This window comes from Felis catus, chromosome B4, assembly GCF_018350175.1.
Source record: "Felis catus isolate Fca126 chromosome B4, F.catus_Fca126_mat1.0, whole genome shotgun sequence".
Lineage (NCBI taxonomy): Eukaryota > Metazoa > Chordata > Mammalia > Carnivora > Felidae > Felis > Felis catus.
In genome coordinates this window covers 102,534,090-102,560,073 of record NC_058374.1, presented here as the reverse complement: position 1 = coordinate 102,560,073, position 25,984 = coordinate 102,534,090, and the positions used below count along the sequence as shown (strand labels likewise).

Genomic DNA, 25,984 nt, shown 5'->3' with positions numbered 1-25,984 from the left:
AGTTACCCACTTTCACAACCTAAATTTACATGTGCTCAACTCGCAGACCTCAATTTCCAATGCTGATCCCGCTTTGGCATTTTTATTCCCTACAGGGCATGACCCTGCCACGGTACCCAGCTTCGCTAGAATTAGTCCTTATTTTCTTTTGCCTTGACACCCTCACATCCGCTTGCAGTGCCTGGCAACTGCATGTTCGCAGAGTCTGTCACATCCGTGCCTTTCCTTCCACAGCAGATGAGGCTTTCATTAACTGCAGTGCTCCTTCAATTACCTCTTTTCTGCCTGTGCCTCTTTCCAGGCCCTCCCCTTGCAATCTGTCCTACCCACACACTGCCGCCAGATTGATGTTTCTGAAACAAAACTGTAATTGTGTTACTTCCATGTTTAAATATCTTGAATGGTTCCTGGCTCCTCTTTAACTATTAAATAAAGTCTAAGCTCCTTAATTTGATATTGATGGCCCTCTCCAAATGAATTCCTAATTACTTTTGCAGTCTTTTTGATGACTCCCCTACACATCTCTGAGGTTTCAGCATGCTTACGTCTTTTATTGTTACTGTTTCTATGCACATCTTATCTCTCCTCTTAGATTATGAAAATGAAAACTTACTCTACTTGGTACTCCTCTACCAGCCATTCATCCATGCTGTACACATTTATTGACGCCTACTCTCTGTAGGGCATGTAGCATGTGGTCTAGAGAAGGAAAGAAATGAGGCTATCTTCTAAGAACTTAAAGTCCAGCAAGGAAGAAAAGATATGAACATAATACTACTACATGGTGGAAGATAAGCATATTAAAGGAATAATATGGGTATTTAGTAAGAGCATTATAGAAAAGCTAACATGTTAATTGAGCCTTAATCCTATAGGATACGGAGGCTTGGGTATGCAGAGATGGGAGTACTGGTATTTCAAGTGTAGGAATGCCATAGACTAAGGTATAAAGGCAGGAAATGTAGGCATTTATCTGTTGAACAGTGAATAGTTCAGTTGAGAGAAGTTGAAATAAGTTTGGAAAGGTGGTTGGGGCTATTCTACAGAGGGTCTTGGATAACAAATGAGGGAATTCAAAAGTTGGCTAAGGGAGAATTACTAAAGGTATCTGAGCAAGAGACTTGTGTGTTTAGAGTAGGGCTTCAGGAAGAATCATCTGGAAAATGTATGTACAATGGTTTGGCTAACAGTGGAAAATTGTTGTGGGAAGACCTCTTAGGAGGCTCTAATGACTGTAATATGGATGAGGACCCAAATACAGCAGCAGTAGTGGGAATGTAAAGGAGAGAGGAGACTGAGAATGAGGTAGTAGGACTTGTTAACAAGTTGGACAATGGGGGGAAAAGTGGCAAGGGTTAAAGGTGATGCTAGGGGTTTAAGTTTCAGATTAGAGGAATATATATGTGTAACTGTTTTGCTGAGGGAAAAGATGAGTTTAGTTTTGGATATACTTAACTTCAATTGCAAATGCCGTATATAGATGTATGGTTTTTAAAGAGCCTTCAAAAATGGAATTCATTGTTGCTTTAGTTAGCATTTCCCTAATGTCTAAAAATGTTGAACATCTTTATATGAATTTATCAGTCAGGTGTATCTTCTTACATTGCGTGTTAAGAGTTTTTGCTCATTTTTGTATTGGTTTGTAAGAGGGTTTTTTTTTTCCAAATATATTTTGGAAGCACCTTATTCATGAAATATATTTTATTTAATACTGTATTATTACTGTATTGTGGATATTCTCTCTCAGTTTGTGACTTGCCTTTTTACTAATGGTGACTTTCAAAAAGCAGAAGTCTTTATTCTTGAAGAAATTGGGTTTATCAACTTTTTCTTTTATAGTTAATGCTTGTGGTGTCCTTTTAAGAAAACTTTGCCCAGGTAGTGCAAGTGGGGCAATAATTGGCCAAACAGTACAAACTTCCAGGATGCGGAACAATTGGAACTCTCATACATCACTGGTGAGATGTAAATAATACAACCACTTTAGAAAAAGTTTGACAATTTTTAGAATCTAATGTCAATACTATACTACTCAGTAATTCCACACTTAGGTACTCCCCAAGAGAAAAGGAAACATAAACATATATCCCTGCTTATAGGACTTGCATGAGAGTATTCATAGCAGATTTATTCTTAAGAGCCCCACACTGGAAATGGCCTAAATGTCCATTAGCATGTAAATAAATTGTGGGTATCCTTACAATGGAATCCTACTGGAACAATGGAAAAGAATGGCTGATATATACAAGAACATTGATGAATCTCAAAAATATTATGCTCAGTGAAAGAAACCAGAACCAGACACAAAGGACTATGCAGTATATGGTTCTGTTTTTAGGAAATGCTAGAACGGTCAAAACTAATTTATAGTGGTAGGAGATCAGTCACTATTTAGAACTAGGGCAGAAATTGCTGGAAAGGGAGTAGAGAAATTTTTTTGAGTGAGGATTACATTGCATATATTGTCAAAGTGTGCAGAACCGTACATCTACGATGGGTTCATCTTATTGTGTGTAAACCATTCCTTAATAAAATTAATTAAATTCCTTAAAGTTATTAGAGGGGGAGATTAGTAGAAGCATCAGAGATAGAGGTTGAGTTCTGAGTATGAGTTACATAAAGACAGGATTGGAAGTTCTGAAATTATGAAGAAATCATAGTGGTAGAAGAATGCCAGAGGCAGATCCTTGGGAAGTACATACTTGTAAGTGCTTGGAGGAGGCAAAGAGAAAGAGAACACTCAGAAAGAAAGGAAGATAATTAGAATGTGAAGTATCAGAAACGAAGGGAGAAGAGAGTATCAGTAAGAGTATTGGGTGCCTTTTATGTATAGGTCCAACTGTCTCTTACTGGGTGAAAGGCCAAACCATGCAATCCAGCTAGGAGCAAAAGCTGCATCAAACCTCAGTGGAAGGTAAAAGCAGAAGAACTGACTTTGGAGAAAGGTCTACATGTTATCTTGCAATGGAAGCACTGGGAAAAATCATGTTCAACTTTTAGAAACATTCTTAAGCTTAAACTCTATGGAAGTGCCTGGGTTTTCACATCAGTGGCATTGATGTTAGAGCTGAAGACTAGTTAGTGCAAAATAGCAAAAACAGATCTCTGCTGGAAGGCATCCGGGTAAACTGCATTAGAGCCATAGTAGCAAATATGGAGAAGAAAGGTAGGTGTTTGCCAGCAGCTGTAAAAAGGTGAGGTGACATGGAACAGTGCCAGTTGGTGTGGCACTCCCACAAGATGGCTGGGAGGCCTTTGTAAAGCACCACTTCAAATGATATCCACAGTTGTGGCATTACTGGTACCAAGAGTAGCTGAAAAACTAAACTGCAATGTTTTGTGTAGCTGATCGGGTGAAACAGAGAAACTCACCCAAAAAAGCCTTACAGAAGTAACCATTACTGGGAAAGCTGCGGTTAACACAACACGTTCAGTTGTCTTTGAACTCTCAATGAAAGCACAAGAAACTGGGCTGTGTTGTATAACAATGGTCAGAAGGAATGAGTTCATCTTGTTTCTTAGGCATTCCAATACAGCATATTACTTTTTAAAACTAAACGATGAAAGTAAGTCCCAGATCTCCACTGGAATGAAAATGCCTGTGGGGAGAACCATTTACCCTGTGGACGGGTTTGGTGGCTGCTTCTATCTTAGTGGTGAATGAGCCTGGGCTGCCACCAGGCCAAAGAATAAAACAGGGAATGGTTTTACTCAGCACAGGCAAAAGGGATAGAAAACAGAACAGGAAATGACAAAGTTACAGAAAGTTTCAGGAAAGAGAAAAATAAGGAGAGGATGAAAGAGAAAAGATGGTTGTATGATGCTGTGTGGTTGAAGGCAAAGCAAAATGGCTCTGTAGGTAAGCCCGTCTTTAGTCCTGGGTAATGTTAAATTTCACCTCTGAGTATTACTATTACTCCTTTCCAGTAGGACACCTTCCTCCCTCCCTCTCTCCCTCCCTCTCTCCCTCCCTTCCTTCCTTCTCCCCTTCCTTCCTTCTCCTCTTCCTTTCTCTGTTTCTCTCCCTCCCTCCCTCCCACCGTTCCTCCCTCCCTTCATGGAGGTATAATTGACATATAACATTAGTTGCAGGTGTACAAAATAATGACTTGATATTTGTATTGCAAAATGATGACTACAGTGAAATCTGGTTAACATCCATCCCCACACATGTTACACATTTTTTCCTTGTGATGAAAACTTTTAAGATCTACTTTCTTAGCAACTTTCAAATATACAGCACGGTATTGACTGGAGTCACTGTGCTGAATGTTACATCCCTGAGACTGACTTATCCTGTAACTGCAAGTTGGTACTTTTTGGCCTGCTTCCTCCAATTTACCCATCCCCACCAACTCCTTGCCACTGGCAGCCACCAATCTGCTTTCTGGATCTATGAGTGGAAGCCTGTTTCTTGATAGTATGATTATCTAGGATCTTTTGAGCTAGAGGAGAATAATCCTACCTACTGTGAACCAAGTTTTGTGCTGAGGTTGAAGACAGAAAGATGAAAGGACAGTGTTCTGGTCTCAGGTAGACTGGTGGGTGTTAAGAGAGAAAACACAGATAAATAAAATACAAAGTGAGAATTCTAAACGCGTATAAAATGAAGACTTATTACAAAAGGCGAATTGCTCACTCATAGATTAGGAGGCGACAGGAAGACCTTTAAAATGGAGTGGAGTTCTGAAGGATAACTGGAAGCAGTCCAGCCAGATAAGCAAGACATTTTAGGAGCGAATTTGTACCAAGACCTGGAAGCTTGGAACACTCTGGATAATAAATTCAGTAACTCTAAGGATTTCTGTGCAGCTGAAGGAAAATGTGTGTGGGTGAAGGGTGGGCTGTGAACTGGTAATGTGTGTACAAGCCATATCAGATCGTCTCATAAAAAGTCATGGATGTCTTGCTAAAGTATTTTTTTTTTAAATTTTTTTTTCAACGTTTATTTATTTTTGGGACAGAGAGAGACAGAGCATGAACGGGGGAGGGGCAGAGAGAGAGGGAGACACAGAATCGGAAACAGGCTCCAGGCTCCGAGCCATCAGCCCAGAGCCTGACGCGGGGCTCGAACTCACGGACCGCGAGACCGTGACCTGGCTGAAGTCGGACGTTTAACCGACTGCGCCACCCAGGCGCCCCTAAAGTATTTTAATTTAGAGGTCCTCTGGCAGAATTAGGAATCCATAATGCCACCAAGGCCTAGAAACAAGGCCTTGAAATTATGTGCTTTGATTGAGATTGAGATCCTTAGCCTGTCATATACAGCCTCATACATAGTAGGTGCTATATAAATATATATTGGAAGTTTGAATTTTGAATATTATTTATATATGTAATACTTTATATATTAATACCACTATGCTCGTACCTTCCCAGAGGTTATTATTATTATTCTTATTTTACAGAGAGATTAAATGATGTGCCCAAGGTCAGACACTAGTAATGACAGGACCATGATTTCATACCTAGACAGACCAACTCTAGAACTCACACCTTGGCCTTTAGTCATAGCAAACAATGCTGTCCCTACTCGGGTTAGTAACTAATACTGGGCCAGAATCTGAGTGATTTATATAGCATTCTGGACAAAGTGTTAACATTCAGGGCTGCTAAATTGTACTGAAGAATTTAGGGAGTAATATTTACATGATTATAACAATAATGTTTCTAATTCATTGTAATGGTTTCCTGATTTTTATAGAACTCAATCTTATCCTTATGAAAAGGAAATTATTACCATAAAATTTACTTTCGGGGCATTGAGCAATACAAGTCAGTCAGTTGAGGTTCACTACACTGAGATCCTGGATCTTTTCTAAGTTTCCGTGGACAGGCACACACTACTTTGGGTAAACGGCATATTTACCCAGGCAAATATGTTTCTGTTATTTGTAGTTTACCATTGCCCCCCTTCTTTTGTTTTTAACTCATCTGTGTGCAAACAGCTGGAAAGAGAAAAGAAAAAGGGAGAGGGTTTAAATGGATTGAAATTCTGCCAGGACAGCAGTTTCATTCAAAGTGTTTGGTGAGGAAACCTGTAAATGGGCCACTGTCTTTTAAATTGTTTATACTTCTCTAAGTTCACCTAACAGGCAGACTGGGGCTGCATGTGAGATAAGAAGATACCACATTTAAATCGTTCAGTATAGTATTTTCACACATGAGAATCAGAACAAAAAAATAAAGTCAAGTGCTAAAGATCTATACATAATAGTACATCATAGTTCTCCCCTCTGGTTTCTGTTTTTAAATTCTTTGTCCCATTGAATAGAAACTGGCACAAATCTGTCAGCCCCACAACAAAAGATCTACATCATCGTTAAGAGTGAGGAGAAAGCCAGGGTCTCTCAGATTCTCTCTTTCTGTTGCTTTCTTTATACATTTCCATTTGGATTCAGGCTTCCTCTCGTGAAAATGTTCCTCCGTTTTGACATGCACCTGGTATAAGTTGAGGAGTGGACGTTTAAAGCTATTTAAAAATATATTTGTATATTTGTAAAGTATTTCAGCAAGGTAGTTTCTGAGTTACTTTTATTGTATGTCCAAAATATCCACTCCCCTTGTCCTCAGGTGTATGTACTTAATGTCTTTGAAATGCTAACAGAATATAGCTAAATAAGGTTTAGAAACTTAGCTGAGATCTTAATACGCCTGGTGGCTTTATGTGTTCACTGTCGCTTTGTATTACCTATGCTTTGGAAGTTTGTAAAATCCCTCAACACTAGTTCATTTGAAAGGCATGAATTTCTTGGGGGAATTTTCTGCATAATCGGCACCCAAGAGGGAAACGAAATTCAAGGACACATTTAAACAACTTTCCTGAAATATCAGTAGCATATGCTTTGTTATGTTTCCACATTGAACACAGGCTGTTGAAGGAATCCTACTGCAGACTTTAAAATCAGTATTATACACAATGTCCCAGTTTATAACAAATATTTTCTAATGTTCCTTTACTCACCAAGAATAAATAATAATACAAATTGTTTACATGTATAATTTTTACAAATCAAGAAAATAAGGAAAGTAAAAACGAAAAATGAAAGTTTATAATGGAATTTATTTCACTATGAAGATCTTCAGGTATAACTATACTGGAAGATGCAATGAAATAATCACATGCTTGCAGCTGCTAAAAGGGATTTTGGATTTAGAGAAGTAAGAGAGGAGATTTTGAAAAATCGGGAGAAAATAAAAGATCAGAAGCTGGGTGAATGTTACACTAAAAGCTAGAATATTCTGTTTATATTAAAATCATGCAAAACCACATTGTGCTATGTTTATATGTCAAGTTGTTCTCGGCTTAGATAATTATAAACAGGGTTTCCTTATATACGTGTGTCCTATGGAGATTTTGAAAATTGTGCAGAATGTGGGAATAGTTTTCATTGTGTGAAACTGTCTCACATTGCAAGATTTGTACACTCATAGGCCCATGGCCTTTAAATGCCAGTTGCTTTCCTGTATGCCCATTTTTTAGCACTCTAAACGTGGCCCGATGAATATTCAAAATATTCTGCAGGAGGCCATGCCAACTCTACTGAGAACCAAACTGACTCAGTGCTATAGGATTAAGTTTTTAGCAATGGGAGCTTTTACATATTTTTCTCTCTCTGTCTGTATTCACACACACAGATATTTCCTACACTTTGAACCAGAATTAAACTTAAAAAGATGATGAAATAAACTAAAATTTAATGAAAAACCTTTGAATATAAGCACAGATTACTACATCGTGCTGTGATGAATTGTAACCCTTATACCTCAGTGTTCTTGCCCCAATTGATTCCTTCAGCCATTGCATTGTTGAAGCCCCTCAGTATTAACGAAGGACTTGCTTTGCCCTGCAAATAACACTCATCGTTATTGTAAGGTTTTTTACTTAGAGATATTTCAATTTACTAGAAGTTAACAATGAATAATAACATTTAACATTTTAGCTAGTGCTTTTCTGAAGTGTGAGGAAGAATTGAGTCAACAGATGAGAACTGAAGCTGAGTCATCTACAGAGTTCATCGGTACAACGAAACAAAATCTAACTATTAGTACTTGGGTAGTCATGAGTTATTAACATGACAGTCTGAGTAAGTGGGGCCAGTAAAAGAACTGCAGAAGCATAAGGTGAATGAGTACCTGCTTCAAATCCAGATAATGTAATGAGAAACTCTTAATTAGTATTAAATTTGTGTTCCAAGTATTCAGTCTTTTGAAACCAGCAAACATTAAAACCTATCAAAAGACAAATATCAAGCAATATATCTGCACAGACACAAAAAAGACCCTAATAGTTTCACGTCTTAGTTGTGATGAGGAATGATGGAGATGGTTTGCAGTTGGTGATGTTCTGTTAGGGCATAGTCATAAATTGCAAGATTTTTCCCGACATAGTTCTGTACCTACCATCTGCACCATGTGTAACTTCCTTAGACAAACCACTTACCTTACTAAGCCTGAGCTTTCTAATGTGTAAAATGAGGATAATTTTTCTCACCTAGTAGAGTTTTCACAAGGCAGAATGCAGGTTGCTTTTACAGAATGCACAGCACATATTTCCACATTAAGTCCTCACTAAAGACTGGGAATCATTACAGTAATTGTGTTATTCACATGCCATGGATTCCTGTATGTTCCTAAGGGTTTTCTCTTCATTTAGTCTTGAAATTCTTCTTGCATCAGCATTACGTTTACGACATTAACATAAAGCAGTTACATGATCTACGACAATGATATCATGTTCATCCTGCAGTCGCTTGAGGGAAAACAAAGTTACTGGACTACGTTTTTCATCACTGATTTGTTTGTGCCATACTTAACCACCTACATCACTACTGGTTGTCGGGTGTCATTGGCTGTTGCTATGAAGGATAACATTGCTTTACCTGCTCCTTTTCCAGGCCACTGCTTTCAAAGGTGTTTCATACATCTAGGTGTCTTTGTTGCTGCCGATGTGAGGGTGAGCGAGGAAGACACTTTTAACTCACCACAGCAGCTTGATTTGCTTAATTCATGTTATAAATATAGGCTTTTATAATATTTCATTTGCTTAAGATGGTTCGAAAACTATTATTTCCTAGATCAGCCTCTCCAAGCATGACACAAAGACCATTGGGCATAATGTTTGATATAGTAAGATTTGTAATATGATAATATCTATACAGTTTTTGGCGTGGTGTCAGATATTTTCAAGGTATTGGGAATGCAATCCTGTGTGAGAAATGGTTCCTAATCTCTGAGCAATTTACATTTCAGTGAGAAGGACAGGTCCCAAACAAAACCGAGTAACCAAGATAAAGATTTTCATGAAGTGCTTTGGAAGGTTGGAGGAAGACTCACATAATTCTGCCTTAGGAAATGAGGAAATTTCTCATCCAAGTGATAACATCTGAACTGGTTCTTGGATGATAAAAGAATGTGTCAGTGTTAATGGGGAAAGGGAGTCCAGGAAGAGAGAAAAACATGAGAGAAGACACTGGACCATGAGAGTGCTGGCAGGTTTTGAGAGGTTTTTCATGAACAGCATTAACAGGACTTAAATGAATTGCAGGTATAGGATTGGAGCTGAAATAGATTAAGGGAGACAAGGGTAATAGTGAGATCTCTTTATTTGAAAGACTAGGTGAGTGATATCACCCAGGGAGAGCATGTTGAAAAAACAAAATAAACAAACAAAAAAAAACCAGAACTGGGTTAACATTGTAATCCTCAATCCTGTACCACTTTAGGGAAGGGAAGACCATGAAAAAGGAGGACCAGTCAATGAAAGAATGGAAAGGGTGGGTGGAGAAGGAAGACGTGAAAATGAGAGTAGGGTCCTGGAAATCAAGAATTACAGATGATGATGGCTGATAGTGCTAGTGATACAAAAATATCTGACTGAACGAAGGTTGATCATAACCTTCATAATTGTGCATCAAGATGTACCTGGTGACTCAAGTGAAAACAATTTTAACGTCACTTGCAGGATGGAAATCAGCATGGAAGGAGGTGAGTCACTGATGGGATGTGAAGAAATAGATGTCGGGATCAAGGTTAGGCTTTTCAATAAATTTTGGTGTAGATACGAAAGAAGAAGACAGCATGGTAGCTTGACAGAGAGGTAAGGTAAGGAGAAGAAACTTTTAGTGCATGAAAGAAGAAAAATGAACATTCCTTGAGCACTTACTGTGTGCCAAATTCTGCTAGGCTCTTTCAGATATGTGAACCTTGAGCATATGCATAGGCTAAAAGGAATGAAGGAGTGAGTGAAATTACAGGAGTTAAAAAAGAAAAAGGGAAAGTTGGAGGTGATAATGGGCAGAGGAAACACCATGAGAGAATTCATCTCCCTAGGTCAGGCATCACTGGAGTGGGTTTAGAGAATGCAAGGTGCACATATTTGGCTGCAAAGTTTTGGAATTTTCATAATTTGGGTTTCTACCTGACATGAACTGAGGGCTTTTCTAACATGGAAATAGATTTGTTAAAATGACAGCTTGGGTTTAATATTAGCTAACATTTACAGAATGTTTACGCCGTGCCACACACTCTGCTAAGCGCTCTGTATGCATTGCTCCCTTTACCCAACAAACCTGTGGTAGAGATAGTGTTTTCATCCCCACTTTACACAGGAAGAAACTGATTCCCAGAAAGATGAACATTCCAGGTCACAGCACGCGTATGTGGGAGAGCTTAGATTTGAACCCATGCAGTCTGAGTCCAGAGCTTGTGTTTTCCATCCCTCCATTCAGCGTTTTATCCAGTAGTGTTTCTGCATAAATTACACAATTACCCTTCGTCCACTCTTACTCTGCACTAAGGGACAGGTTGTGGATATTTGGTTTTCTGCTGTGCTCAAGGAAGGGTGCACTCTACTTCAAGAAGCTCATGAATATCAAAACCTTAATCACAGCTATTTGGATGACACAAAGTTCATGCTTTACAAACCAACCATGACCCCAGTCATATTACAATCAAAGTTGCAAAATAAAGAAACATTCTGAAAAACCTTGTCTGCTTCATTTAGATAACAGTGTGCAGAATGAATTGAAAGATAAAAATGCTCAGCATGTACCATTTCCTTTTCCTTTTTTTTTAAAATTTTAAGCCCCATGGTGTTATGGATGATATCATCAGGCAATTTGGTTTGAATATGTTCCATGCTGGACTGTGCAGATTACCCAACTAATGACATGCAAACTCCTTGCCATTGTGACACCTCTCTTCTCACAAGTGGGAATTTCAAGTGACAGACTAAAGCTGTTTGCTATCAATTTTGCAAAAAACACATCTGCCAGATAGCCAAGATTTAGTTCAGAGACAGAAATCAATTAATATTCTAATTTGTTACCTGTCATTAGTGTCACACTAGATTATGCCAAGTCAAAAGTGATAACCTTTACATAACGTATGCTCCTAAAGGAATTTGATTTTCAGGATATGTTTTATTTTTGCTTAGTGTTGCTCCCTGTGTATACATCCCATTAGAAATTTTTTACACAGGCAGTAAAAACTGTGGTAGATTAAAATAAAGGTGTAAAATATGCAGTTATGAATTTTTGATAAAACTACATGGCTGTACTTATATAAGTTTTTCTAACTCTAATTTACCATAATATTTTAAGATTTAGGTAGTTGACTTGTTCCTTTCTATTAAATCAAGTATAGATCTAGCAGCATGATATTTTCATAGGAGTTACCCAGATCCTTTGAAGTTCTATTAGATTGCTGATCAAAAGTAAACCTCCATGGAGGAACAATGGATCACCTGGGTCTCCTGCCCAGTGTCTAAGAAAGGGACATGGGAGTGGGTCAATAGCTTGGGAAGAAATGAAGCTAGTCAAGGGAAAGAAGGGAGTATTTCATAACTTTTTTCCAGCTGCCTGTTTTCTTATTGCTAAATGGGAGGGAAATATAAAGTACAGAATGGTTGGCTCTAAGTAGGAAAGGCTAAAAGATGGAAGTGTCGCTATAAAGATGAAAACAACTTGCTTTTTTCAGTGTAAATGACACAGTCAAGCACTGGAATAATTCCTAGCATTAAAAATTAAAAAAATATTTATGATGATTTGATTTTTCAGCATCTTAAGACCTCAAAGCCTACTAGGGTGGTTCAGGACATAAGTTAAACTGACATTCATTCATTTATTCATTCAACAAGTAGATATGGAGTGCCTCCTATGTATCAGGCACCACCTGCGCTCGAACCCCACAAAGAACAGACCCAATTCCTTGCTCTCATAGAGCTTATGCTATTTTGGAGGGAGCCAGAGCAATTTAAAAACAAATAATAAATAGCACCATCTGCAAAGCTGTGCTATGATGAGAAAGCAAGGGTGAGGACAGGAATTGCTGGCAAAGATGAGGTGGGATGAATGGGTTATCATTTTAAGTAGAATGGTTGAGAAAGTCCTTCACTAAGAGGATGACATTTAGGCAAAGCCTAAAAGAGAGGAGAGAATGAGTTTTTTGGCTACATGGGGAACATCCAATCCTATAGTTAATAACATTGCCATACCACTCATATTGTTTACTCTTCTGAAGAAGGAGATGGTGGTGTTCAAGACCAGGCAGAGTATGCATTTTATTTGATGTTATTCATTTCTTTCTCTGCTAACTCATCTCTCTTAAAGCAATCATTTTGGTAAAATATTCAAGTGAGAGTTTTCCCCCATGATACATGCATTTTGGTTTGTGTCTTGTAGTTACGACCTTGAAGTTGTATCAGGATCAGCCATCAGCTTTGTAGCAGAGCAGGAAAGAGAACTTGTGGTTCTCATCCTAGGGCTTCATCTATTGGGCCATCTCCACCTCCACTAGGTTACAGATCTTCCTGTTGAGAATGGTAATTACTGGCAACTATGCCGAGAGCTTCTCTTGGATGAACTTGAATTTGTTAACAGTAGACAGATCAATAAATTATTAGTCACTGATGGATAAGAAGTTGATTCCTTGTAGTTTTTGTTTTTTCACTTGGTTTCTCATTGTCCTTATAGAATAATTTTCTTAGGGATTGATAAATCTCTCACCTGAATTATTGCAACATCCTGTTTATCTTCTGTCCTTGTCTTTCTAGAGCCCATTTTCAACACAGTAGCTAGAATGATCTTTAAAAAACTTGAGTCAGATCCTGGGACACTTCTCCTCAAAACCCTCCAGAGGCATTTTGTTTCACTCATAGGAGATCCAAGTTACATAGAATAATCGTCAAGGCTCACATGATACGGCCTATGCTACAATCTGAATTCCCCTTCTGCCCACCTCCACCTTATTCACTCTACATAAGGCTCACTGGGCTCCTCCTTGCTGTTTCAGGCAGATTTTTGCCTAAGGGCCTTTGTCCAGAATTCCTACATTTTATAACTCCTCCCCCCCCCCACTTCTTCCAGGGTTCCTTACAAAAGAAACCAGCCCTGCTCCTCCTAAAAAATAATGTTTTACCGTCTATGCCCTTCCATATCCCACCTACTCTTCTTTAGTTTCTCTTATTTATGACCACATGACTTTCTATATTTGCATCTAGATGGATTTATTCTTTTCCTCACTAGAATAAGCTTTGTGGGAAAATCTGTTTTCCCAGCATCTGAAAAAAATGTCTAGTTCATGATAAATGTTCACATCTGAAGGAAAAAAAAAACCTGTTTCAGATTTAAACACCACTGGTTTTGAACTTAGCACTGCATTCATACAAATAAGCTTAACTACAGGTGATTGTTTTTTGTTTAGGTTTTCCTGATGAGAACAAAGAAAAATTTAAAAACCATGCAGAAGATTTTGATATATTAGTAAATTAAAGGAAATCAAGCTTGCAATATTGGAAAGTCCATTTTAGCCATTGTTTAGGAATAATCCTTATAATGGAATAATTTCATAAATACAAGTTAAAAATATATACAGTACAACTCATAAACGTTAATATTCTAGAGAAAAATAGACATTTAAAAAAGACCCCACCTGCATGAAACACAAGGTAGAAATGTTTTATAAACTGGGCTTTCATGTATAAAGTATATTTAAAGACTTAAAAATATTCCATTTCTAATACTCCATTTTATTATTGGAATGCTACCCTGCCAACAATTAACAAAAATCAAATGTAAGTTAAGAGGAGTTCTGTCCCCCGGCACCCCTCCCCCCCTGCCCCGTGCATAAGATCATTTTTTAAGCATTTATTTTTACTCTACCAACCATATATAGTACTTACGTGGAATTTTATGCAACTCATTCATAAACTTCTCCTTCAGCTTTGAAAAGGCATCTTCCTTTCCTTCCCCAGGACTGGCTGGCTCTGTGGCATTATGTGGTAGGACAGTCGCAACAGTGGTGACTGGCGGGGCTGCCAGGGCCTCATGGTGACTCTCGCTCACCATTTTAGGTTCAGGTGAATCTAAGAGGGGAGGGAAGCAAAATAAATAAATAAATAAAACAAAGAACAATTCAAAATGGCTTAACTGATCCCACATCAAAGGTGCACCAGAGATGAAACACATTAGAGAGTGCACCTGCTCCCTGGGTAAATAGTCTATCATTAGCATATTACTTTATGTTGGTTCATAAAGTATTTATGGAACCACGGTGGAGAGTCTTTCCTAGAAGGTAAGACCAGACGTACTTACTGAAAATACTGTCCCAACAATACTATGTGAGCTGTTAAATCTACTAGTTGTTTATACTGCCAGTTATTTAGTGTGCGGATTTAACTTCTAACCTGTACATTACAGAACTGTGTATGAAACAGTTGCTGACAACATATATACTCTATACTCTGAACATTTTGTATTTTCTAAAAGGAAAGAAAGATTAAATATTTATATTCAAAATGTTGATAAATGATAGCATGCATTCAAAATATTAGTTACTTTTAAAATGGTTATAGAGAATACTAGTATAACATGGACACTGTAAGATATCAGGAGTGTCCTAGAGAAGCTTTTGAATTTCATTTATTGATGGTACATTTTCCTCCCAGTCATTTATTTTTGACATTTACTGTAGACAATACTGTGATCAATAATTCAGTTGTCTTGCTGGGTAAATGTTTGAAGCCACTGTAAATGTGGCATGATTGACTGTATGTATCAAGGAAATGATGATGAAACATGTCTGTCAAACCATTTCTGTTGATTCATCTTGATTAGATTATTGAGTTATTCTATTAAGTTAATGTATTCAATTACTTTAAATGTTTATCTCCAAAATATTAAAAAAAAAAAATTAGTCCCTAAGGTAGCCAGTAAAAACCTCTTAGCCTTGAATACAGAAGACCTCAGTTCTGGTTCTATTTCTTGGCTGAATGCATTCTGATAGGACACTTGACCTCTTAATTTATCTGCCTTCTGAAATGTAAAGAAACTAAAACCTGTCTTACCTGGATTTTTTTTAGTACATGTGCAGTGCAGATGGCGTTCTAAAGAGGCAGGATTGAAGCCCTATTCTCCAACCTAAACATATTCTGGGCTTTAATAATGAATTTTACTGTATGACTTAAGATTTCAGGCAGTGCTGGTAAGAAAGGGAACAGGATTTGGGGCAGAAACAGATAAATACAAACATGTCTGGGCAAAGTAACTTCATAGTCTCAGCAGGAAAGTTGATGGAACTATAAGTCCCTTTTGCAAAGAAATGGAAATAACCAGAAAAGAGATAAAGGATTTTTATAGATTTAGAATCTTTTGTGAATTAATTATGCATACTTATGTATTTAGTGGAAATAAACAGTAAGTAGAATAATCTCTGATGTATGGATGTATTATTATAATCTTAAAATGCAGAGATTTTTGGATTTCATGGAAGGAGGGGATGGCTGAGGCTCATAAATACACACGGATAATCAGTTTTCATTTTACAATATGTTATTTTTTTTTAAAGCTTTTAATTTTCCACTAGTAGCTACTAATATAACGTGAAAGGGTAGAGTTAGACAGATAGGGGCTTAGATCTTCTCCATTCCTTAGTTTCTTCATTTGTAAAGTGAGAATAATCCTACCAAAGACAGAAGGTTTTTGAGTATGCAGTGAGGTAATCTATTCAATGAGCTTAGGACTGTATCAATAGATCAATCGGTCCTTCTGTCTCCCCTCTTACCCTCCTTAGTAATACTTGGCAATCCAGAATTTTCCAGATGGTGGAAAACTGTAGTTCTTTTCTCCAACTCAAAGTCACTTTCTAGAAGGTTTTCTTGATTTTCTGATTGTGTTTAGCTTAGGATGTGTCTCCCTGCTAAAATTTGGAGTCTGGTTTGCATAACTTAGGTGAAACTACTGATATTGATAATAACAAAACTTTTACATTTCATGTGAGTCAGCTAAGACTAGAATTATATACACAAACACATACATATGTATGAAATATTAGTATGTATGTATTCAAAAACTAAATTTGGTCCTCTGCTGTGAGAATTACCAGATATGATATGCATTATTTCTTATCTCTATAGGATAGTTGAGGATATTTGAAGAATCATGGTTTACTGTAGAATTTAAAAGAAATTATTGCAGTAAATGCAAATGCCTACATACAACAGTGCCATCATTAAGGTATATTGTCTAATTAGGTTTCAGTTCAATTTTTGCATCTTCTAGAAGTGAGGTATTGTTGCTGGTCATCTAGATTGATCAGCTGCCACCCCAAACTCCTTTCTAGCCTTTGTGTGCACAGATGGTTGGGTCCTTTGCCACTCAGGTTGTTGAATATTTTCATGTTGCTCCAGTTTATAATGGAATATAAAACATCTCTACATATGAGTTGAATGATCTAAAAGACTATTTAAAAAATACTTGTTTGATAGAAGTTGTATTTGAAGTATATTCAGTATATTTTTGTAATGAAGCAATGAATATTTCCAATCCTCTTCAGATATGAGGTATGCTTTAGAAGTGTTTTTATCAAAAAAGGTAAAAGCTGTAAACTTGCAACTGTTATTTGTCAATGATATTATCTCTATTATTTCTAATTATTTTAAATCAAGAAAAGATTATAGACAATGCTCCTTTTACTTAACTGTGAAATGAAAGTCTTTCATAAAATACAAAAATATAATGGGCAATTAAGGATCTAATATACTGACAAAGAGACTGATTGTTAATATTCTTACTCCTTCATATTTTGAGAGATAATGCTGTATGTAAATAGAAAAACTTAGAGCATTTACATGGCTCTTCAATTCATATTTATGGGAATAAAAAGCTTATACTTTACCACTATAACAAAGGACATCTGAAGATACAATAAAACTAATGGGGCTATTGAAAACTAAAGATGCCACTTACTGACCTACTGGGTGCCAAAATACTGTCATTCGTATAATATTCTCAATTCTCATTACACCCTGAAGAGCAACTTGGTCTTATTTTACAGAAACAGTTGGGATGTGGAGAGGTTAAGTGATTTGTCCTACAAAGATTTAGCCTGATTCAAGGTTCCTTCCACTAGACTACTCTAATAGTAACATTTACATAGTACTAAACAATTAAATTGGTACTGGAAAGATATTTATGATTTTCTTTTGAACTGGTTTACCAGTAAATGGAAAACACAAGTCCTTTTTTTGCCAATGGGAAACGGGTTACTTAATTTTAGAGTGTAGTCATTTAGTTGGTTAAAGTGGAACTTGGCATCCTGAAATATGCCAAGAGAAATAATATTGGGTAGAAAAATAAATTCCCCTCTAGGAGAAAGTTCAGTACGAATGACACGAGGAAGCAGTTCTCAAAGAAAGGAATACAAATCCTCCTGATAAGCATTTAATTTCACAAATAGTCAAAAACCTAAGACTTAAAATAACAATAAGCTAATATATATTCATTTCTAAATGTGGGTATATGTAGATATGAAGGTGAGGGTTCAGAAAAGTGAGCAATTGGGAAAGCTCATAGAATAGAAAAATACTTTATGGAGGCCAAACTAACAGCATAGAAAAAGCTAGAAAAGTGTTAAGCGCCTGGGTGGCTCAGTTGGTTAAGGATTAGACTTTGGCTCAGGTCATGACTTCACTGATTGTGATTTCGAGCTTAGTGTTGTGCTCTGTGCTGACAGCTTGGAGCCTGCTTTGGGTTCTGTCTGTCTCTCTCTCTCTCTCTCTCTCTCTCTCTCTCTCTCTCTGCCCTTCTCCCACTTGTGTTCTGTCTCAAAAATAAACATTTAGAAAAATACATTTAGAGCTGTAGAAGTACACATTCTTTTTCTAGGATTTCACAGTAAAGAATTAATCTGGGGTGTACAAACAATTTAAAGATGTTTGTTGTAACGTATTTGTCATATTACAGAGCAGAAACTATGTAAAGAGAGACTTAAAATTATGGTAATCCGTTAAATAAAGTTGTTAAAATTATCTTCATGGTAAATATTTACAAACCTGGAAATACATTGTAAGTGTTAGATGAAAAAAAGCAAATTATTGAACATTATATGAAATATGTCCAATTTTTCAAAATAAAAAACTCAGTATCAAAGAGGTTGGAAAGATAAATTTAAAATGTTAAATTTGTGGTAGAATCATTTTTTCTCCTGTATGTTTACATTGTCACTATATTAGAAATCTCAATTATTTTAAATTACACAGAGAAAAAAACCTTTAACACTATTTTGCTCTTAAGAAAAACTGCTTCTTGGGGCGCCTGGGTGGCTCAGTCAGTTGAGTGTCCGACTTCGACTCAGGTCATGATCTCGCAGTCCGTGGGTTCGAGCCCTGCGTCGGGCTCTGTGCTGACAGCTCGGAGCCTGGAGCCTGTTTCGGATTCTGTGTCTCCCTCTCTCTCTGCCCCTCCCCCATTCATGCTGTCTCTCCCTGTCTCAAAAATAAAATAAACGTTAAAAAAAATTAAAAAAAAAAAAAGAAAAACTGCTTCTTGCAGGAAGAGTTTAACTTCCTAGTGCCAGATTAAAAAAAAACTATTTTAAAATGTAATGTAAGGGGCGCCTGGGTGGCGCAGTCGGTTAAGCGTCCGACTTCAGCCAGGTCACGATCTCGCGGTCCGTGAGTTCGAGCCCCACGTCAGGCTCTGGGCTGATGGCTCGGAGCCTGTTTCCGATTCTGTGTCTCCCTCTCTCTCTGCCCCTCCCCCGTTCATGCTCTGTCTCTCTCTGTCCCAAAAATGAATAAACGTTGAAAAAAAAAATAAAAAAAAAAATGTAATGTAAAAAGCTAAATTGTAGGAAGTGATGATTTAGCTATGTATATAGCAAATACAATATTCAAAGTGACCAGTGGTTAAAATACAACGTAGAAAAAATATTAAGGTATCATAGAGGTTAATACTTTTATGGTACAAAATGAGGAAAATCAGGATTTTTGGTTCCCATGACAACTTCCCTTTGTCCCTTATATTCTTCTTAGTAGGACTTTAATTATGCCTATCTCTAGGTCTATAAATTGATACAGATTTATCAGATTATATAGTGAGATTGTCTACCATACTGCATAAACATAACGATTTTTGGAGGAAGCACTATTTCCATTTAAGTATTGTATTTTATAATAATCACATGCAAAGTTAAAAAACAAATAGGAGAAAAAGGTAAAAGAGGGGCGCCTGGGTGGCTCAGTTGCTTAAGCTTGCTACTTCAGCTCAGGTCATGATCTCACAGTCCGTGAGTTCAAGCCCCGTGTCAGGACCTGTGCTAACAGCTCAGAGCCTGGAGCCTGCTTTGGATTCTGTGTCTCCCTCTCTCTCTGCCCCTCCCCTGCTCATGCTCTGTCTCTCTCACTCTCAAAAATGGATAAATGTTAAAAAAAAAACTTAAAAAGGTAAAAGAGATGCTGAAAATATTACTTAAAAAAAAAAAGCATTCAAAGGCAGAAATGCCCCAAAATGAAAGTAACTATTGAAGTAATTATCATAGAGAATCCAGCAGATACCATGGAATATGTTAGAGTGCATTTTTGAGATGGAGGACAGAATGTAGTGATTTTATTCCATCAGAATTTTCCTTGACCTTCTGTAGGTGTAGGTGGGAACCATAAGAGGATGCCATGTGAATCTCTCCCTTCCTTTCAGAAATGAGGCCCTTAGTTTCAGAGAGTGCTGCCTAAAGACAGCTCCGAGCTGAGTGATCTCTCCTAAATGATTTCCCTTGACTAGAGGGAGCTGCCACGCCCTGGGTTAAACCCACTTCCCCAGGGACAGCCCACATCCAATTGATGAGTGAATGCTGGTATAGAGGCCTGGCCCCTGCCTCAATTTTATCTCTGAAGGGCCCTATAGGATCAGCTAAAGCCTGTGGTGACTGCACCTCAGTTTTTCAGAAACTCACTTTGCCCAAAACCTGCGTTCCCAGTTTCCCTACCCAGGAAGCATTCCCCAGCAAGCTACATGAGACCCAGAACAGCTCCCTAGGAATCTGACCTATGGACCTATGGCACCCACTCTGCAAGATTTTTTTTTGGTGGGGGAGAACTAATGTCAAGGTTTCATTTAAATTCTTTCCACACCCAAGGATTTTTAGGCAGTAAGTGAAGTCTAGCAGCATTATACAAATGTTCCACAAGTTTGCAGATGTTTGAATGTCAGGCTTAAGGTATATCTTCTCTCTAGTTTAAATAGATACTTTCTCTTGAAGGAAGGAAGAGGGAAACTGGAAGTTATATAGTCCCTCTCATGGTGATGACAGCTGACTTCTGGCGATAGTCCCAGTAAAAGGGCGAGAGATGAAAGGTTGTTTTCAGACCTTGGAGCAAATGGAAGCACAGCAGGCCACCTACCTTCATAAACCATAAAAAAGTACAGGCTCCTGGGTCTTTTTCTTCTTTTCTTTCCAAAGTAGATCTAGTTGCCTCCAGATTTTACCTATTGAGCCACAAAAGCCTCCTAAGAGGTACAGGGAGGATTTTGCTTTAGAGTGTGGTTCTCAGGTAGTATTTCTCATAAATAGTTTTGCACATTGAATATAAGTGGCTCTGCCTTCCCTTGAGTATAGAATCGGCATCTCTCCCCGACCCTAAAAATACCACACTACGAACACTGAAAAGGTGTGTAGATTTTTATAATGAAAGTGTGTTTGGAAGAGCGCAAGCAGGAAGGAAATACTGAACGCTCACCAGCCGCGTTTCCTAGGAATCTACTTATTTATTGACTTACTGGTTTATTGAGATTGAAGCATGACTGACCTGCAGAGGGCTGTACATATTTAATGTATGAAACTTAATGGACTTGGTAATAAATGTACACCCAAGGAGCCATCACCACAGTCTCTAGCTCCTGGCTCTATACAAAGTGCTATGTGCCTTCTGTCTCCCTTCTTGTAAACCTGTTTCTCTGCAGCCACTGAGTGCCCTATTGGTTTTCCTTCTTTCTCTATTTCTCTTTCTCTCTCCTTCTCTCTGATGAAAACTCTCCTATTCTCCTTATCTTTTCTCTTCTTCTTAGTTTCTTCCCTTCAAAGGGGAGAACAAAAACTTATTGTTCGGTCTCATTTACCATGTACCAGGCACTTGATGTATGTCATGAGTATCTACTGAACCTTATGCTTTATGTGAAGGCAGAGAAAAGGAGAATAAGACCCTGATTCTCAACCTCAAGGCAGCCCTTGAGTTTCTCCTAGCTGTCTTTTCCTGCCATTATGGAAACCCAATATGCCCTGCTACGGTATCTCTTGATACCAATAGTGGCAAATTGCAAATCACGGTCATCTTCTTAACGTAGTGACACAACTAGAAACATGACCCTGATGGCCAAGCGGCAGATGGAAAAGCATGAATAAGAAGTAACAAGTAGGACCAGGAATTAGGAAATTTGGATCCAAAGGAAATAAGCAGAGAAAGGTACAGATGTGAGGCGCTGAAAACAGTAGAATAGCAAACATTTGTATTAAAAACTAGAGATCAAACTTTTTCAATGGCTAGCTACTCTTAGTAGACGTTGGAAAACTTTGATTTATCAAGTTTCTTTTTTCATATTTTTAATGTAAGTTATTTCTTTTAAAGTATAATTTGGTTTTCTAGATTTTTTGGTGTTCATCTTCTTCCATTCTTCTTGCCCCAGGACAGGCAAAAGCCATTCCTCAAGGTCCATCTTCCTTAAAGGTGGAAGGATACTGGTTGTAATAAGAATTTGATTATTCTCCCATCTCACTCTAGTTTTGATTGTGTGAAAAATAATGTTCTATGTCAAAAAAAAGTCACTACTACTCAGGTATATTTCCAAGTTAGCCCAACTTGTTCAAAATCATTCTTTTCTTTTTTCAACTTTGTTTTCTCTGAGGAGAGACAGATCTAACCCTGGATCCCGCAGAAGTGGGAGGTGGGTAGGAGATGTACTCAAGATATGAACCCCAGTCCTTACCCACTCATAGCTCCTTTTCCGTGAAACTGTCCTGCTCACAGACTCTAATGATGGGCAAGAGTCTAGGTAGAATTCATGGCCACCCCTTCTGCCATAGTCACAGTGGATTTATGGAGGGATGAGCACTTGACTCAAGGGCAGCTCACTTAGGTGCTGGCCTAAGGCCAATGACACTATTTGGCATGAAAAAGTGAGTGAGGAACATAAGATTGTCTCCTTTAGGAATTGAAGCTATGAAGTACCTGGAAAAAACTGAGGCATAGAGAAGAAACATGCTTATTGTCACAGAGTTAATAAGTGGTGAAGCGAGGCTTCCAAACACCATGACAGCTGTTCAGTGCCATTTGTGCAGTTACCCTGCTTCCTTTGGCCTGGTTTCCAGGTCTGAGTTTATCACATAGTATACTATAAAAACTAATATAATAATCAGAGTAGCTTCACCTTGTGATCAGGAAGGCATCATCAGAAGTAAAACCTACTGTGTAGTTCACTAGGCTTGGTAGTCTGGGGAATATTTAAATTTATAGCCAGAGTCGGTAAGTTCTGTTTCTAAGTCTGCCCTGCAGTCATAATTAAAGGTATGTCGGAGAGTGATAGAACCGATCATACAGAGTGATCTAAAGCCTAGAAAAATGCCGTGGAGGCCAACTGACAGATGAGTATTTAAAACATTCAATTAAATGTATTTTTTCACATTTTTGCATCTCAGAAATGGGAATTTGCCTTATAATCTATGGCATCTTAATGTCACTATGGGCCAGGCTTGTGCACTCCCAATCTGCTTGTTATCCCCACTGATGTTCCAGTCAACAAATCATTTAAAAGACATTTGAGGAAGGAATCTGAATCCTGGTTGTGGTCTTAAAGCTTTCTACTGTAACCTTACACAATTAAAACTAGCAGAATGAGAGTCAAGTGTCTTGGAAGATTCTGGAAGCATTAGTGGAACAGCATTTAAAGAAATGCTTTAGCCAACACTACTGGTAGCACAAAGGTAAATGGTGCACAAAACGAGATGGGCATCATTAACTCTAACTTGAGAACAGGTTTAGAAACTTAGGAACATAATAAGCAATCTATTGTGCTTTTAATTTCCTCATTTGTATGCACAAAAGTGACACAAAATAAAACCTAAGTCTGAATGATTTTTCGATAAGTACAAAATAAAAATTCAAGGGATATGAAACTATTTTCGACATACTTTACTTTGTAGCATTTTTTCTTGGTAGTGTATAAAATAATGACGCATCTTGTAATTAATGGTTTCTTAGAATACATAAAATATAAATTTCCTACAGAACAAAGAGAAAGTATTAGCATTATTTACAAATAATGTATTATAAAGCAATAAACTTGATAAAATTTTTAACAAACTGAGTTTCTCATTCCCGGAAGATCAATCAACACAATTATATTTAGCAATTGAAGGCAATATGAATTTCAGAAGAACTAACTAAAATAAAAATAAATCCATGAGCCAAATGGAAATTAAATTTATTGCTGCGATATTTTCCCCTTCAGACCTATAATACAGACAAGAAAAGAATGGAAACAACTAAATTATATCCAATTCAAAGTCCAAGTACTGAATTACTGTAAAATGATACAGAAAATCAAGGGGTCTTAAACAAAATTGAAAATTTCCCGCCTACAGTAGGGAAATAAATTTTGAAAATTGGGATAGGACAGAATTGTCTCAAAGCATTTAATGAATTCACAAATTTAATAGTGTTTTTCTAATCTACTGTGTACCCATTTCTCTATTAATAAAATATTGTTGTAGTTTTAAAAGCAGCCGTCTATTTAAAAAGCACCACTCAGTTGAGAACTTGGATGACTGGAAGGGGCCTCCTAAGATTTTGTTAAGCATGTCAGAATCATAATGAAGAAAAGCTATCAAAATTGCCTTTAAAATGCATTATAGGGGCGCCTGGGTGGCTCAGTCGGTTGAGCGTCCGACTTCAGCCCAGGTCATGATCTCGCGGTCCGTGGGTTCGAGCCCCGCATCGGGCTCTGTGCTGACAGCTCAGAGCCCGGAGCCTGTTTCAGATTCTGTGTCTCCCTCTCTCTCTGACCCTCCCCTGTTCATGCTCTGTCTCTCTCTGTCTCAAAAATAAATAAACATTAAAAAAAATTTTTTAAATGCATTATAAATATGTCAAATGTATTTTGCAATGTTTTAGAAGTTGTACAGTAAGGGTCAAAATCTCTTAAGTTTTTTTTGCTACAATGGTAGATGGGAAAACCTACAGAGGAAATTGATCTTTCATGGCCCAATTTAAGATAGTTTTCAGCAACAATGCTCATTGTGTACAATATTAATTGAAGTTATCTCTCTTTAACTTTTGTATAGTAAGATGCTAGATGCTTTTGGCAGTGAATGAAAAGATACAGCTTAGCTGGATCAAGCCAATTGGCTCCCAAAATGTTTTCTATAGAAGCTACAGATAGATAATTTGGAATTCCCATCTTTCATTGCTTTGCTGAAACTCAGCTCTGAACACTTGCTGTTTCTGAGCTGCAGGCGCTTGAGAGAAAATCTAAGCTTGCAACTCAAAGCCCTCTTTTATCAAACTGTGCTCAAACTGTCATTGTTTTGTCACACAGTGAAGCAAAGCTTTAAAATCGATCCATACCACAGTTCAGATTGTGGTAAATATGATGAAAAATTCTGCAGTCTACAGTTAGAAATAGTGTATTAATAAATAAAAAGAATAACCCTTTATAAGCCCATAGTATTAGCCAGACATTTTTATACGAGCTTTAAACATAGAAGCTCATTTAATGCTCACAAAATAAACCCCGTGAGTCAGGCAATATTATTATCTATTATAGATGAGAAAACATGCCAAAGGTTGCACAGCTAGTAAGCGCTGGAGCAAGGATTTAGAGTGAAACAGGCTAGCTCCAGGGTCTATGGAATTCTGCCTGACTAATAAATGAATAGATAGATGTTGAATGAATGAATATATTGGATGACTGCAATGTGTCTGACATGATGATGCTAGGTGCTTTGGATAAATTTCAAGTAGTTCATTCACCATCTGTATGCTTGGGGATGCATACAGATGGTTAGAATCCAATGTGTTACATGCTGTAGTAGAAATAATTCTAGGAGGCTACACAGAGAAGATACCACCAGACAGAAGATGATTGAGATTTAACTTATCTGATTATAGTGGGGCCCGAAGACTAAGTTTATATGCTAGATATATGTATGTATGTCTATGTATATATATCAGATATGAAGTATAGAAAGTGATGATTTGGCTTATTCTTCTTCCTAAATTCTGTCTTCTGTTGTATGCCAACAAATTAACTTGGGCACGTGAAACCTGAATGAACAATACAAACATTTTACGAAATAATAAAATCATGTGTCAATTGCTCACCTAATCAGTCTTTCTGATTTAAGACAAGCCCTATTTTTTTCAGCTCCTTATCTCTACTCATGGGTGAACTTTATTAGTCCCCCCCTGCTCTCTCTCTCTATATATACATACATATATAATCATGGTAATCTCATTGTTTTTGCCTGTGGTTGGCTTAGTCAAGGAAGGGCATGTGATCCAGTTTAGGCTATTGTGATAGGAGAGGAAGTCTGTTGGGTGATTTCTGAGGAAATTTTTCTAACTCTTAAACATATATACACAGAAAGCAATCTCTTTTCTGCTGGTGGTGGTTGTGTTTGTGTGTGGTACTTGGAAGTGCTTGCAGTCATGTGTTCA

At 37.5% G+C, this 25,984-nt stretch overlaps 1 protein-coding gene across 4 annotated transcripts in view; it reads right to left on the bottom strand.

Moving 5' to 3' along the window:
• The window catches only part of SYT1 (synaptotagmin 1), a 558,583-nt gene that overhangs the window by 198,429 nt on the left and 334,170 nt on the right, over window positions 1–25,984 (bottom strand). For all 4 annotated transcript variants that reach the window (XM_011284134.3, XM_011284136.3, XM_011284135.3 and 1 more), the window contains one exon: window positions 14,183–14,365. In XM_011284134.3, coding sequence (XP_011282436.1) covers window positions 14,183–14,348 — 166 coding nt within the window. In that variant the 5' untranslated portion in view covers window positions 14,349–14,365. The remainder of the gene's footprint in view (window positions 1–14,182; window positions 14,366–25,984) is intronic.